The sequence below is a fragment of the Embiotoca jacksoni genome, unplaced genomic scaffold (assembly GCF_022577435.1).
Source record: "Embiotoca jacksoni isolate LCO1_2020_lvr unplaced genomic scaffold, fEmbJac1.0.p SCAF_1, whole genome shotgun sequence".
NCBI lineage: Eukaryota > Metazoa > Chordata > Actinopteri > Embiotocidae > Embiotoca > Embiotoca jacksoni.
In genome coordinates this window covers 5,450,684-5,466,990 of record NW_027185229.1, presented here as the reverse complement: position 1 = coordinate 5,466,990, position 16,307 = coordinate 5,450,684, and the positions used below count along the sequence as shown (strand labels likewise).

Here is a 16,307-nt window from a genome sequence, read left to right as displayed (position 1 = left end):
AAAGTTACGCATTATTAAGCGCAGGTCTACTTTAGGTGGCTGCCATCACAGTTGACTACCTGCCAACAGCCCAGGCGCTGGTTTTACCTATCAGGCTTCAATCGGCTCAGTCCACCCACGAACATGGAGCTTTAAAACTGGTCTTCAGGAAACCTACAGGGGAGGTCACGAAACAACGTCCAGCTTTTCATACAGTCTGTAGTGCAAGCTTAAGACATGCTTCGTGACATTTCTTTATTGTCCATGAAAGTGCTCAAGTATTTGAATTCAGAATTTTGCCAGCAGCGTGTCAACAAGCACGACTGAAACAGTGACAAAGCAGAACTGTCACAGAGTCTCCAAACAGACAACAATCAATCAATCAATTAAATGCATACAAGAAACCAACATGTTTCTTGTTAACATGATGTTTTACAAACCAGACTATTGCTGACAGGCAGCGGTGATCAGATTACCTAAATTCAAGTGAACACTGTGACTCTGTTGTGAAGTGTTAACATCCATAGAGGACACCATAGTTCATCTTCTTGTTTTCAATACTGTCAATATTAATGTAGTCTGTTGAAACAAATGATCATGCATTAGCCCCAAGAGCTCCATCAGGGATTTTTCTGCTCTAATAAATATTGTAAGTCTCCACAATCCAATTTATCTTGCTCTCAACCCAATCACATAATCTATTCATCACAGAAACTCCATCGCCACAGCAAGACATAACAACTGTACTGTAACAGCTGTGAAGACTGAGCATATTAATATACTGAATGAAAAGTGTAGGGATTATGACAATTAGATTCCTCTTTTGAAGGTTAGACTGAGTGTAAACAAAGTGAAAACCAACTGAGGCAACAGGACGCTCCATTACTGAGACATTCAGTGCATTCACTGGGAAGCAAAACAATCAACAAGGGGCTTCTAGACTTCAGTGTTATCAACAATTAAACAGAAAGCAGAAAATCATATTTCTAATATACCAGTCAATATTTTACAAATATTTGGTCGTTTGCTTTCACAGTAGTGTGTTTGATATGCCCTCTGCTGTTCAGAAACTGAAATATCACATGATCAGCTCTAATTCACCGAAGCTTCAGTCCAAAAGCGGCATTCCCAGTCTGAGCAGTAGAGGGTGCTGTTTACCACAACAAAAGAGTTGTGAGGGAAAATAAATCTACTACTTCTGTTCTATAATACAAAAATGTATTTGGTAAATTGTGTCAGTATGTCATATTTTGATTTCAGAGGACTGATTCTTAGTCTTAGATTACATTTTGTATTTATATAGATGTAAATGTGAAAATCTGATTAATGGAAAGGGCTGAAATATATATCTGATATTTACATACATTTTAAAAAGCCGTTTTTACCCTTTCATTTTAGTAAAGAACCCCACCAGCTTGATGCCAACAAGTCAGTGTCTTAACTGGATAAGGTGGTGATTCATGTCCCAGACAAAAGTTTTAAACTGTAACATTATTTTAAAATATCTTAACCCAAGGAGATAACACTAATGTTACAGGTGTATTTGAAGATTAATGATTAATACAGGACTAATACATGAATACATGAGTCGCCGTACTTACTGAAGTTCAATTGAAACCAAATCTTTGAATTCATAGTGTTATATATATATATATATATATATATATATATATATATATATATATACATATATATATATATATATATACATATATATATATGTATATATATATATATATATATGTATTATGTTACTGAGAAAGGTTTTGTGAAATTTGCCAGGATATTAATTTGTAAACTCAGTTGCACTTTAGGTTGTAAAATTATTTTGTGCTCCTGGTACAAACCCAGAGCGCATCACTCACCAGAAACTTGGCCTTTTCTCGCTCCTCATGGACCTTCCCTTTCTCCATGATGAGGGCAGGGGCCAGCTCATCCAGGCCTGTGACTGCTGGGGTCTCTTTCTCCCTCTTGGCCAGTCTGCTCAACTCCTCCTGCACCAGGGCCTGTTGACGCTCAAAGCTGAAGTAGGACAAGATAAGAACAAGATTTAGCACTTTATTTATCCAGAAAAGGTCTGCTCAAAATGCAAGTTCTTGTTCGCACAGAGAGACATCCACCGAGGTCAAAGAATTGTTTGTTTTAAAACTGTTATTTTGTGGATGAAGCCTCCAGAAGTCATATAAACTATCTTCTGCATAGAAACAGAAATGGAACGCTGTGGCAATTATGAATGGAATGATTTTGTCGAATTTCATTGTCATTTTGACCTTTTTCTGCTTGTTTAGTATATATTTTATCACTCCCTGTCCTCGGGACAGCAGGAAACCTGTTGGAAAATGGTTCTTAAACAGAGTCAGACCCTTAGCTGGTAATAATTTTCACTGCACTGCTGTTGTTTTCTGCCAAAAAACTAAAATTTAAATAAAAATGGATGGTGATTTTAGGCCGCTCAGTCTTGAAAAGTTCTATGGAGTCAAATATTATCCTAAAAATCAACAGGTTAGGGTTTATCTTGAAAGAAGTAGTAGAGTTGAGACAACAAATACACAGGAGCACAAACCAAGGTAAAATGCAGACTATGATAGAGTGCAGCCCTATTCAATAACAACTTGAACAATGGTTGAAGAAATTACAACAAACTACATTTCTACGTAGTCTTATAGAAATGTAATGTTTATCTACTTTACAAAGAAATGCTTATTTAAGGGAAACAGTATTGGGTTGCCTGGTATACTTCAGTACAGCTACAGTAACTGACACAGCTCATAAATTTGGCCAAAGAATTTTAACCAGGGGCATCTTAGGGGCATCATAAGCCAGCTTCTGTAAATTATAAACGACATAACAACATAGATGCATATCACAAAAAAACTGAATGCAGTACAGACACTTGGCACTTATTACATTGACCAAAATATAATAATAAATAGTATCTCTAACAACAGGAAACAGCATTACAGTGAGAGTTTGTGAAAGCTGTTGGACTTGTCAGCATGTAAACCTATAGAGGCACAGGATAGGATACAAGCATAACAACAGCAGAGCAGCATGCCTGTTATACAGACGGAGTAAATCAGCACACAGTGTTGACAGGTCACTCTGCATGTATACGTTCACCACCAACATCGCACATTAGCATTAAGTGTTTGCTATTCTACAGTATATATCTGACACCTCAACTAGCTGTTAGCTGACTGTGTCAACACACAACGCTCAGTCTAAATCTATAGGAATATAAATTATATAAGATCCATTTCTTTTGAACCTAGCTTATGTTGTTATAATTTATTCACATCTTCACATTCAGGGAAATATCAAAGACCAATGCACTTTCATAAAAAATGCAACGATGGTGAAATGTAACGTTACAGTTTATCCCTCACTAAATATGGCAGGGATACAAGTCAAGTTAGGTTGATAAAATTGTATTGACAAAGGGAAATTCACTTAAAAAGACTTTACAATCTGTACAAATTATGTAACGTCCTCTGTACTTAGACCTTTCAACTGGAAGGGGAAAAACTGACCCTAAAAAAAAAAGTCTGAGGAAGAGCAGCAGAGCAGAAATCCCTCTGCAGACATGCAACAGATGTCTTGTGTACAGAGGACAGCAGCATGGTCAATTTACAGCATGGGCAGCCAAGATGAGAACATTTTAAGTAGATTATAAACATATTACAGTCTGACATTATGAGTACCTACTTTTTGCGCATTTCTTCATGTATTTCTGTAGCGGAGGGTCCTGTTGGTTTTGGACCTGAAAATCAATGGGATAAATATCAGTAATACTAGTAATTAAAATATGGATCAGTTGTCAGAGTGCCAAGATCTGACGCATTGGGTTCCCTGTGGGCAAACTACAGTGTCTAAGTAGATTGACTAAAATAGGGCCCCAATTTAAACAACTGTCTCTAAAGCTGAATCAATTATTATATAAGAGTTAAAAGTCATTTTTGTTACATACATAAACATAAATATAATCCAATAACATACATACATACATTTGAGCAACACGGTAAGGCAGTTCCAACCACAGACTCTCTGAGACCATGTTTCACTATACTAAAAAAAAAAAGTGTCCATATAAATAACAGATTGTGTTTACTGTGCTTGTCCCTTCTATCAGGAACTAAGCTGTGTGGAAAAAGTCACACAGGAGCAGGATTGACCTTTAATCTGATACTGTTCTCAACAATCAGTGCGTGGGGACATACTGTTGACATACTGGGCATACTAATGGGAAGTCTGTGAGGAAGGAAAGGCCTGGGACATACTTGGTGGCGGTTTGTGACTGTCCGCTGGAGACGGCGGTGGCTTGATGCTGCTGTCAGCCTCCTGAGATTCCCTCATCCGCCGGAGAACATCATCTGAGAGCTGGACAAGAGCGTGGGAATAAACACATGCATTTTGACGGGAATGCAGGATAGTGTGTGTGTATGTGTGTGTGTGTGTGTGTGTGTGTGTGTGTGTGTGTCCCTTTGTAAGCAGCAGATTACAGGCTCACTGGTTAAGGAATCCATCACACAGCCTGCAGAAGTGTCCTTGAGCCAGTCACCAAGTTGCCTGTTAGCTCCAAATCATGTGCTGCTCTACAGCTGCACTGCCTGACCTCTGACAATTGAATGAAGAACAAACTAGCTTTCTGCCAACATAACATGGATCAACAGGGACTTATTCCCTTAGTGGTTAACAATGTGCAGGTTTACAAAGCCAAATTGTTTCTGTGAGTGCCTATGAATAATCATTAAATCTGCAGCTGACCACAGTAACGTCACCTAAACACTGACCGTGACGTTGTTACAGTATATGTTTGCTGACACAGCATATTAGCAGAAATAAAGCCTTCGCTGTGGAAATTTTGCCAGCATGTAACTTCAGGCTGCCGGTGTCCGGTTTACGAGCATTTTATGACTAGCTAATAGCTAATCGTAATTCATCAAACTACACCAAGACAAGCCTTCTGACGTTACGTGCGTGGGTAAGGCTAACGGGACAGAGGGGGTATGACCCGGGTTCATTTGAGGACATGGGACCTGTCAGTCCTTCAGCGTCTCTTAGACCGACCCCGCCGCATTATCCCACCAGTTATTAGCAGTTGTCGAAATTCGTGAGAACATAATTCAAACACTGGCTCTGAATTTCTCTTATGACGAAAACGTTACGTTTACACACCTTCACTCCTTCAATTACTGTGACCTTCTCGTCTTCGTCCAGTCCGAATGTCACGTTCCTCCCGGTGCTGCCATTTCCTCCCATTTCGACCGGCTGTCCGTTCCCACACGAGCTGAACAATAAATAAAATCCCGGTGAACTACTTATGACGGAGTCACACGAGAAAGCGGCTGGAGTCGCCGCCACAGCGACTGGTGGTCAAAATACTCCAATAAAGGTCACTCTGGCAATGCAGTATCCTCAAAGCTGATTGGCTACATGAAATAATATGGATCCAATGACTCGCGGTAGTTTATCATAAGTGAACGAGGGTCTGATGGGAATTGTAGTTTTTCCGGTTCTCGGACGAATATGAAGCAATTTGAGAAGCTTTTTATTAAAGCGGAACACAACATAAGCAGCGATGAATCCTGGATATACAAGACAAACAGTCGGTGTCATCAACACGATGATCAATATAGAAGAGTTTAGTTACCACAGGAAACCACAGAGTGGCGCCATATCCTTAATTTGAACTATATTACTTCCAAAACGTATTAAATCAAAGAGTCCACTGTTTATTCTGTAGTTCATGGATGCTCAACACATTGCATTAATATGGGCAGAATACTGTACAATCAATGCACTTAAATAAAAAGGCAATTTAAACATCACTTGCAAAATACTTCATCGAATATTTTGTGTATGAGAGAGTGGAATTCTTTAGCGATGGACCTTGTGGAAACAGCAAAATCATCTCAATCTAACACTAGTAAAACAACAATGTTCACTAGCACTCAAACCTGAATGGACAATATTTAAAGTCCAGAAAATGCTTTTAATTCCCGCAAAATCATACCTTCTTTACTGTTTTGTTGATTTATAGTTATGACAAAATAAATGTAATCCTATTTGATCATACAGGTCACTGCCACCCATGAAGACTGCTATCTGAAAATAAAGTAATTTATTTATAACAAAGGCTGTATTTTCATACATCATATTTTCTTGGTAGGAATAACTCTGATGTGAGGTGGTTTAAAACGACTTGCATTGTGGTAATACCAAGAGGTATAACAAGTATTGATTTTAGGAGATAAATTAAGAAAAATCCCCAAATCAATCAGTTTAGATTTTGTTTGTATGCAGGGGGGGTTTTAGCTCCTTGTCACTATCAAAATGAACCATCTTTGTCTAAGATTCTCGTGCTTAAAAGAAGTTAGACGTTTTAACTCATTTATGAAACTGTATCGATACCAATATCAGACGCTATAAAACTGAGCAATAGTTTCTGGTCTAATTACACCACTCTGAAACTCTGAACACGGGGAAAAAACGCCTCGACAACAGCAACATCTTATGTAGCGACAAATGCTGTTATGAAAGTAAAGAATGTTTGAATTGGAATACACAAAAAGGTTTGTGCAAATTTGTTGTTCGAAATATTCACACAATAACTTCCTTAATGTCTATGGAGCTAACAACTGTGCTTTCATTGGGAGGAATGATTAATCAGGTAAAGCAAAAGCAGCAAATAAATAAAAAGATAAACGAAATGAGAAGTCGAGAGCTTATGTGCGAGATGGAACTTGTTAAAGAGCCAAGCTTTCCTCACAAACAGCCTTAAAGATGGTTTCTGACCTTTAGCACAAATGCAATGCCTGTATATAGGAGTTACTGTTTTCCCTATTATACTGCTGTTTCACACATCACTAACACCATTCACTTGTCCACAGCAGGGACAGCACCTATTTCAAAAGACAAAGTACACAAAATAAATTAGTCCTTGCGGTGTTCAGAGAAGCACAAACTGATCACAAAGCTAAAACAAGGCAGCTTAAGACAAAGTCAGCCGAGATGCTGTTACTGAAAGCCGTTCGTGGGAATGTACAGATGTAACGCGTCATCAAAAGAATGTTAGACTGAGTTTATAGACTTGGGTACTTAAAATGAGGTTAAAACATCCTCAGTGAGGACTGAGCAGTTGATTCTTAATGCTGTAATGACACAGAATGTGCTGAGACGAGTCAGTAAGCTCCCACATCTACAGTAGGGGCCTGTGAAGCGGGGAATCAATATCGAGTCTGTCGGGGCCACAATGAGGGGCAATACTCCTAGTGTGGAGCTACAGCAGCAGTGCACTTCGGCAACAGAGTTACAAAAGCAGTTGCTAAAACTCGCAGTCCTCCAGAAATAGGCGAGCAAATGTCTCTCCTTTCGTGTCCACTTGTTAACTTTTTCTGGCTTCAAAGCAAAACCAATCGCTTTGCTCCGCTTTTTTTTTTTGGCCAACTTCTCGGATCGCCATCCTGCCTGTCACACCTCACATGCACAACGTTTTAAGTCCAGCTGTGCAACCATCTATCCTCTTCGCCCTATCACACATTGACAGGTCTCCAGCGGTCGGCTTCAATGCTGTTAATGCTGCTGGACCCATAGGGTCCGGAGGCGACGTCATCCAGGTACGCTCCAACCATACGAGAGCTGTTGGGACCAGAGCCGTCGATCTGGGTGGAGGAGTAGTACAGGCCCTGGTCGGTCAGCTCCTTACGGCCGAGGGTTGCAGCAACGGTTGGGGGGAGGTGGACGTCACTTTCATCCGGCTCATCCACCTGTGACTTGTAGGAGAAGAGGATCTTTGGCTCTGAACTGTAGAAGAGGAAAAAAGGAGTGAAAGAAGCAAGGTTAGCTGTTTAAAATGCAACTATAAAACAGTTTCTGCAGTGTTTACAAAACTATATTTAAAGATGGAAGTTTGGAAGCCATTCTTGGTCCAATATTTAGTTTAAACAAGTGTGATGTGGAAACCTGAAGCCTCCAGTGTCCCTCCCTTTTAATATTTTTAATGTATGTTATGTCATGTAATATCACTTTAATCACAAGCATAACAGAAAATCAGTATAGGCCTCCAGTTATTTTTAGGTATATAAATGTACATAAAAATTCCTGTAATAAATTAACATTATCTTATTTGGACCCACATACATGTCAGAAGACATATGGATAAAAGTATTGAATTTATGTCAATTCAGTTTTTGCTCAAATTGACACTTGTCCATTAAAAGTCGTATTTTCAAATACTATTAGAAAGATAATATGAAGGTTATATCTGATTTTAGCATTTACAGCAGGGCAGGGAATTGAGACCTTTGTAATTCAAATTCAAGTTAATGCCTGAAGTAACTGATTTCTGTGTTTTTTTAAGACTTTTGTTATTGTGTACATTTTGTATGACTACATACCCAAAGAAGCCTTTGAGGAATGTGACATAAATGAGCGGAGCAAAGGCGGAGAAGTACAGGAAGGTGGTGACATCCACGCAGCTGGTTATAGAATACAAAAGGTAAACAAGTCTTCAGTAAAAGCTTCAGGGCATAAGAAAATTATCAGTTTCATAAAAAGCATAACCAACTAAATCCTGCTACTGGTTGAACTATTATGTTCACATCTGCTCATCAAAACCCCACTGAACTTTGTAGGACCCACGAAAATAGTGATTCATCCCAGTGGCTGCAACTCAGCCAACAAATTTCAACGACTAAGATGTTGCTTATTCAACATATTTTTCTTACAACACTGAAATAGGAGAGCCCATTTACCACTAAATCCCCAAAACAAACAATACTTTATAACCATACATCTTTTGTAAATACCTGCACTTAAACTGCTAAATACAAAGTAACACTGACCAGAGTCCCTCTATGATTCCAGCACAGAGCAGAGCACTGCCGAGACCCTGGATGAGGTTCAGTAGAGACAGGATGGCAGCATACACATAGAAACTCCTCTTAGCTGGACAAAAGACACAAACAAAAATGAAGTGCTTTCGCTTGTTTGGAAAGATACTGTGATTAATGGCATATAGAGAATGCAATACAGCCTTGTAAGTATATTATTCATATATTTATATTCATCATAATTACATGAAATGCAAGGTTTATGAATGTATGCAAAAGTTTGAGGACACTGGTCAAATTTTAATAGATGTAAACCATTTAAATAGTTTACATACTACATACAACCTCTGCAGCAACCATGCATTAAATAAGAGGGCTCTTCAGATGTTGATGCGCTATTACTTCCCATTCCATTTTATTAAACAATTGGGTTCCTGTTTAAGTGTGAAGTCTCAGAAGTTTTTGAATTTGTTTGGCAGTAATTCAATAAATAAGCCATAAAGAATTGTCATTAGAATTGGATAATATTTCAGACACTTTTGCTAAAGTTCAACAACAAAAGGCTCCTCTGAACTCCAGACTGAGGATCTGAAAATTAAGCTAGCGACACCCACACAGCGGGGGAATTACAATGACATGAAGGAAACATGAATGTCAGACTGGACAACTTTCCGGAAGTTACAGATGAAGTGCAACACAACACAGACACACCTACTCTGAAGTCTGGTAAGTGTTGGGGGAAGACCATCTAACATGTAGTTGTGACATACCATAATTCCTGCTTTGGTAGGGTGCCCAAACTTTTGCACATACCACAATTACTGTTTTAACTCTTTTTTTTTCTTTCTTCCTTCTTCCTTTTTAATCATTGAAGCACTTAAAATAAAAAGTTTCGGTGCATGAACATTCAAAGGAAGCTCATTTAAAAAAAAAAATATGGTTACATTTACTTTTCATTTAAAAAAAAAAAAAAAAAACAATGAAGAAAATGCTTTAACTCAGGGTGAGCCAACTTTTGTCTTCAACTGTATCTTTTTATGTTTCAGATTGGATTCATATTCATTGCTGAAATAAAATGTAGAACTTACACGGCAGAGATATCCTCTCCCTCACTGGAGTTTTAGGCAAGATCACAATCAAAGAGTACACCTGTGAAAAAGAATGACATCATCAGTTCAAAATCAGAGATCAGTTATCAAGTATGACTTTTATCTTTTAGCTCATGTTGCTGCAGAGCTACAGCTTACTGACCAGGAAGAAGAAGCAGGAGCTGGCCAACCAGAAGTGCCGTCCTCCGTGACCGTAGATGTTGAAGTCCTCAGCGGACAGGTGACTGTCTGGATACAGGATCTCTAGTGTTCCCTAAAGCGATGCATTATGTATTTCAATAGCATGTAGAATGATACTTTATCAAAATGTGTGTATAACATCTTTTTACGAATACTTAACCTCTTCATTACCTGCGTGATGGAGTATCCCAGAGCCAACACAGCAGTAATAGCCAGCACTCGCTTTATACTGGATTTGCTCTCCAGGTGACCTAATAAATGGATAAATAATAATACTTAAACAGGAAAACAAACTGCAGTTGTGTTGATTAAAATTGCGTTAACTGAGCATTTGGAAAGGATTTGTCATGTGATAGAAAAACCACATCGGTTCACATATACAGTAAATAAGAACTGAAACTAATAGAAAAATTCACCAAATGCTAAGCCCAAGATGACGACGCTGAGCTCAATACCCAGCAAGAAGAAACGGGTGATTTCCCACAGCACCTAAAGAGACAGCAGACATCATGAGAAACCAGTCTGGCAAAGGAAACCAGCAGTGTTGTCACACATATTGACTGAGGACACACATATAACTTAACAGGTCAGGTCACAATCCAGAGAATTATATAATCATTCGTCTTTTTTTTCCCTCTACTACAGTGCAGCCATCATAATGTGCTATGGGAACAGTCAGTCCATCTCTGTGAACTCCATAGGGATCTGTCTGGTATGTGTGGAATGTCAGCAATGCCTTTCCTTTTAGGACATAAAAGCCCAAACTCATGCTCATATCGGCCCCTCTGAGTACTTAATAAGACATATCTCTTGCAGGATATGATGCCATGTCTGCTAAATCAATATAAGAGACATATATACATGTATAAAAAGTCATCATTTTTGACAAAAAAAATTCAAGTATACTCCTCCATAGACTGTGACTTAGAGATGAAAATGAAGTTTTATTCAATATTTTCCAACGATATTAACTGAACTTTCTGTTCCGCAGCTTTATTTTGAAAAATTACTAAAATAAACAAAACTTTGACTGACTTGTTGATCGCTCTGGAAGCGACAACAGGTCCTGCAACAGTTAACTTTGGAAGCAGTGTGGCGTCCCAACAGGAGTAATTCAGATCAGAGATTTCATGTTCTATTACAAGCAAAAAAAAAAAAAAAAAGGTTTTTTTTTTTTTTTTTTTTTTTAATAATTCATAGGCTTCCTTACTTTGTCTACGATGGTGGCAGCACTGGATGCACTGACAGTCATAGACACGATTGCTCGGGTGATTCCAACTGCTGCTACAACAAAAACCTGAGAAATAGAGACTGTTAGACTACATAAAAAAATTAAAAAAATTAAAAAAAACTTTAAAATAATTTCCTGGCTAAATTATAGCCGATGAAAACACTACTGACAAACAACAAGAGGTCCATTATTGTCAAGCCACACAATACATAGCTGAGATAGCCGATTCTCTACAGTTCAGGTTATTATGGTATCACCACAGGAATGACACACTAAACAGACAAATATTGTAAAGAGAAAGAAGCAAACACTGACAAAGAACAGATAAATAAATTAAAGCGTTAACAAAATGAACTCCTTAGCACAATGTTTGACAAGGTCAAAAGTGACAATAAAAGGCACTAATTTGTTTTCCATTGTTCCTGTAGCCTTTCAGGGAAAACAAAATTTCAGGTTAAGTTATGAAACGACACTGAATGCTGTATACTGGTTTTTCAAATTTTTTTTTTCCCCCTACCAGCAAGTAAAAGGTGACAAAGATGGGGCTAGAGGTGAGTCGAATCTTCGCCCTGGCTGATGGCAGCTTCCACATCAGGAATACAAAGAAGGCCACATTAGGGACAAGCAGTAAAATGTCCCAGAAGCGCACCCTGAGGCAGAGAGGCACATTGGACATTGAAGGACTTTCTGAGAAATCAGAATTTGCTCTGCAGTAGAAACTTATGTGGGTCGTCAAAAAAACATTACCTGGAGTCTCCAATGTCCTCATACAGAACTTGCAGGCATTTGTGAGGCTTGCTGATGTTGGTTTCATTATCAGGTTGCCAGGTTGGGAAAACTGATGTGTTTTCCAGCGGTGTAGGTGAAACACTGCCATTGTACTGAGCAAACCTAACCACAGCAGTCACTGTGGCTAGCATGGTGTCAGAGCCTGAGGGAGGAAAAAGTCTGATTGGGTCAGATATTATTTGAAAGTGAGGCAGATATTTCCTCTCTTATTCTTAAAGACAGGGTTGTGAGGGAGATTAAGGTCGTTTAGTCCTTTAGTTACATTCAAGTGACCTGAACCTTTTTCCAAAACAATTTATAGTTAAATGTCTGCACGATCAAACAGTTGTCATAATAGCACAACAAAACCGATTTGAAGACTTTTAAGAGCCTCTACTGTCCGTGTCCTATGCAGGCACCTGCCACTGCTTTCTCCGCTTAAACAAACATTATGCAACGAGGCTGTTCGCTATTTCGACCATGTGAGATGTTGAGTTTAACGTGTCAAACAGAAAACTAAACTAATCTTGTTACCATTTATTCACGCCTACTGAACAGCGGTTAGCGCTGAGGGGAATTTCAGGCATTAGCTAACGCTGCTACGTGTAGCTTGCTAGCTGACGTCAGAAGATGTGTTGCTTGTGAATTTAAATATTTTCCCTATAAATTCGCTGGAGACAAATACAACCATAGCTTGGTAATTAACATAAACTACCACTGCTCGAAAGCCGACTGGCTTTGGTTAGTTTGGTTAGCATCAAAACAAACATGATACTGGGGCTACAGCACTGACGTGACCCAACGTAACGACAGACTCGAGAAGTAAACATGAACATCTTACCGACTCAGAAGACTCAAATTCAAGGGTACAGCTCCTGTAAAATATTTTAGTCAACGATGTGACTTGAGCACAAGCTTGACGCGCTGTCATCGACCGATACATTGGTCACTGATAAGGGACATGGCTGTGCTGGATACTTTCGTTAACAAATTTCCCGTGTGGTCACCTGACACTCTCACCAAACAAGAGGGGCAAGTCTCGCGAGATTATATTATGACGTCTTGTTTGTTTTTTATAACAGGCTGTGGAAATGACTTTTTTTTTTTAGGCTATTTATCATTTAACATGTAGGCAATTCAAATACATATTACAAAAGTTTGACATCTCACAAATGCGTATATAGCTACTATGATTAATTATATGATGATAATATATCATGAAGTTTGGGTTATTAAGGAGTTTGTCATATTAAAGTAGAAAATAACTGTAAAATACACATTTCAATTTCTTAAAGCTTTGTTTTATTTATCTAAATTAGATGACATTACATTAGGAGTGCATTATCCTAAAATAAACAATACATTTCTCTACACATCATTTTGAGCGTTGTATTTGAGCACTTTCAGGCACACTGCTGTAAGTAATTCAGTCACATTTACTACATTTATTTATGCCAATGTGGACTATGTTATCACACAAAGCTTCTACTAGTAGGAAACGTTTTTTTATCATAAAAATATGCAGCAAATTTGGATAAATTTATGAAAAAATTGTGACACGGGCTTTAGGGTGCCCTGACATCATCCTGTAGGCGAGGTGCACTGGTTCAGTCAGGTTAGCCTTAAATGTATACACATGAGTCTTCCCACTGCTGGGGCTGATGTTGTAGAAGCTCAGCCGGTGGGTCTTGAAGCTCAGCTTGATCTCGAGCCTGCGTGATACTGTAGTCCTCTTCAAAGGCACATTGTGACCCTGCTCAAAGGCTGTCAGCAAGTTGTTGAACCACATCAGACACCAGGAGCTCTGACTGCTTTCCAGAGCGGATGGCAGTCCGCTACGTTCCAGCTTCCCACTGTAGCACACACCAACGATCCACGGGGAGCCTTCGAGCTCCACCTCCCAGCAATGATCACCTTCAAAGAAGCTCTGGGTGCTGAGGACCTGCAAGAAGTTGGTGAATCTCTGAGGAGAGGAAGGGTAGGGCTGCTTGACAGCATTGAAAGTCACTGTTTTCAAGTCCTCCGAGAGAATGAGGTTAGGGTGGGCTGTTTCTGGGTCAAAGGTCACCTCTGAAGGGTTGAGGGTGTTCCGAAGAGAGTGCTGAATCTTTCTAAGTCCTTCCCTGAGCTCAGCGTTCATGTTTTCCAGCTTGGGACAGATTCGTGCAGGGTTAACTTCTGCATCAACAAGCTCTTCGTCTTTTTCTTCTGGTTTTGTAATTAACTCCACAATGTGTGGTTGTAGACTTTTAAGCTCGCCACTAAACGCAGTCTCATCCTCTTCAGTCAACAGGGACTCAGCTCTGAGGACAGCCTGCTTCAGCTGCTTCGTCAGCTCAGAGGCTTCACTGACTCGACTGCATATCCTGGCTTCACCTGGACCTAACTCCTCTTCAATCATCTGTAGCACCTGCTCAATGTACCTCTGCGACAAATCTCTTATCTGCCCTAACAGTTTGGATGTTTTCTGCCTCAGCTGAGCATTAGCACTGGTCACTTCCAACTCCTGTTCCTTTTCTCTCCTCAGGACATCCTCTGCCATCTCCAACTTGAGGTTCAACTCAGTGACTTGAGATGCCAGTTTGAACTTTGGTTCGTCCATTTCTATTTTGCCTTTTTTACTTCTTTTATCCTGGTCCAAGGAAAAGGGGTGCTTTGACGCAGTTTGAAAGCCATCCTTGGCTTCGTTCTCCACACTCTCCCCTTGGCTCTCTCCAGCTGCTGCTGAGTCTTGTTGGTATTTTGTTTTCAATTCCTCTATATCAGAACTATGATCAATTTTGGCTGTTCCATGGCTGACATCATAGGAGTTGGCAGTCATTTTCCCAGCAGTGGCTTTGTAGGTCTCCACGATACTGTGCATTTTGAAGCTTTTAACGAGGGCTTCGGTTCCCTTGTACTCAGCCTGGCACTCAGGGCAGCTGTGTTGGTCCAGGCCTTCTCCCATAGTCTGAAGGCAGGCAAAGCAGAAGATATGACCACAGGGAAGAGACGCTGGCTCCGAGAACAGTTCCAAGCAGATGGGGCATGTAAGCTCCAGAGCCAGAGCTTCTGGCTGATTCTGTTTAGAGACGTTTGCTTCCTCCTCACTCGCAGACATGATGGCAGACTCTGAAAAAACAGACAACTAAAGGTTAACCTTCAGAAATATACTTCATAAACTTGGCAAATTATTTGCCCTCTCTTTGGATAGAGACTATTATGAGAATATAACCGTATGAATTGCAGCTAATTTTGAAAAAGTCAACTTTAAGACTTAATGTGAATACAAAAAACATCAGGTAGGCCAAGTCCCCTCTCCCAAAAATATTTTTTACCAGACACCAAATATACAGTCGGATTTGTTATGTTTGAATTTTAATTAATTTGATCAATTGTAAAATTATGTTGTTGTTGAATGTCACTTTCTAGCTTGATCAACATGTTTCAAAGAAATCTCAGACTTTAAATACTGATTGGTTGACATAAAGATACAGAAAGAAAAAAAAAGCAATCCCTAAATTCCCACAGAAGTTTTCTTATGGTAGATATGGCGCTGTGAACTGTGAATCTTGCTGTTAAGTAAGGAAGTTACAACAAACTGCATGACTAAGCACAACACAAGGAAACGGTATGATGCAGTCAATATGCATATAAAACTTTAAAACTTTGCGCCAACATGTATATAATTGACTCGGCCACATCAATTAATAGGCCTATCTTTATTAAATGGGAAATGGTAACAGTGGGAGAATGTGTAATAAGGGAAATGTGGGACAAACATGGCTCCGTGTCGTCAACTGCAGTGCGTCTCTAAACTTGTTGGTTAAGTTTCGATTTCCAGGCAACAGCAGGATCCATGTGGCGAAATACAAAAGGGTCGCTTCCTCCACTTTATTTAACAAAATTCGCCTTGTTTGACTGATTTCTACTTAAAATCTTAGATTTCATTATGTTATATTATATTTACAATAAATAATTAAGTTATTATTTAAAATCATTTGCGCATATAATTGGGCAGGATGCGGAGCTGAAATCTTTACAGACGTCTATATGTAATCGTTACTTTTAAAAGATTAAAGACAACATCGGAGTTGAAAGACTTACCAACTGCAGCCGTGCGGTGTCGAGTCTTCCTGTTCAGATAAGACTCATTAAAAACGCACCGACGCAGATCAGCTGTGGGAAACCTTTACGCATTTCATAAACACCGACGCCTCCACTTATCCT

At 39.3% G+C, this 16,307-nt stretch overlaps 3 protein-coding genes across 5 annotated transcripts in view; all 3 read right to left on the bottom strand.

Moving 5' to 3' along the window:
- The window catches only part of chchd6b (coiled-coil-helix-coiled-coil-helix domain containing 6b), a 54,064-nt gene extending 48,694 nt beyond the window's left edge, over nucleotides 1-5,370 (bottom strand). Inside the window, exons 1-4 of one of the 3 annotated variants that reach the window (XM_069158105.1) lie at nucleotides 5,155-5,370; nucleotides 4,257-4,356; nucleotides 3,685-3,739; nucleotides 1,845-2,001 (exon numbers count right to left, since the gene is read on the bottom strand). In XM_069158105.1, coding sequence (XP_069014206.1) covers nucleotides 1,845-2,001; nucleotides 3,685-3,739; nucleotides 4,257-4,356; nucleotides 5,155-5,238 — 396 coding nt within the window. In that variant the 5' untranslated portion in view covers nucleotides 5,239-5,370. The remainder of the gene's footprint in view (nucleotides 1-1,844; nucleotides 2,002-3,684; nucleotides 3,740-4,256; nucleotides 4,357-5,154) is intronic. The other 2 variants (XM_069158097.1, XM_069158113.1) reach the window with 2 other exon arrangements.
- Nucleotides 5,371-5,690: 320 nt separating this feature from the next.
- On the bottom strand, nucleotides 5,691-13,099 carry tpra1 (transmembrane protein, adipocyte asscociated 1). The gene is made up of 11 exons (XM_069158085.1): nucleotides 12,940-13,099; nucleotides 12,078-12,261; nucleotides 11,848-11,980; nucleotides 11,310-11,396; nucleotides 10,516-10,588; nucleotides 10,271-10,350; nucleotides 10,062-10,172; nucleotides 9,899-9,959; nucleotides 8,823-8,925; nucleotides 8,376-8,456; nucleotides 5,691-7,782 (listed from the first exon to the last, which is right to left on the bottom strand). The coding sequence occupies exons 2-11, from the start codon at nucleotides 12,248-12,250 to the stop codon at nucleotides 7,512-7,514; spliced, it is 1,173 nt and encodes a 390-aa protein (XP_069014186.1). The 5' UTR covers nucleotides 12,251-12,261; nucleotides 12,940-13,099; the 3' UTR covers nucleotides 5,691-7,511.
- A 299-nt stretch (nucleotides 13,100-13,398) lies between these two features.
- On the bottom strand, nucleotides 13,399-16,302 carry trim107 (tripartite motif containing 107). Its single transcript, XM_069158072.1, has 2 exons — nucleotides 16,185-16,302; nucleotides 13,399-15,209 (listed from the first exon to the last, which is right to left on the bottom strand). The coding sequence occupies exon 2, from the start codon at nucleotides 15,196-15,198 to the stop codon at nucleotides 13,639-13,641; it is 1,560 nt and encodes a 519-aa protein (XP_069014173.1). The 5' UTR covers nucleotides 15,199-15,209; nucleotides 16,185-16,302; the 3' UTR covers nucleotides 13,399-13,638.
- Nucleotides 16,303-16,307: the final 5 nt, after the last annotated feature.

Excerpts from the sequence above, each read along its gene's own strand:
- tpra1 (XM_069158085.1), bottom strand. The coding sequence starts at position 12,250 with ATGCTAGCCACAGTGACTGCTGTGGTTAGGTTTGCTCAGTACAATGGC. Across the intron at positions 10,589-11,309 it reads CTGCCACCATCGTAGACAAA|GTGCTGTGGGAAATCACCCG; the intron begins GTAAGGAAGCCT and ends CTGTCTCTTTAG. Across the intron at positions 10,351-10,515 it reads CATCTTGGGCTTAGCATTTG|GTCACCTGGAGAGCAAATCC; the intron begins GTGAATTTTTCT and ends TCCATTTATTAG.
- trim107 (XM_069158072.1), bottom strand. The coding sequence starts at position 15,198 with ATGTCTGCGAGTGAGGAGGAAGCAAACGTCTCTAAACAGAATCAGCCA.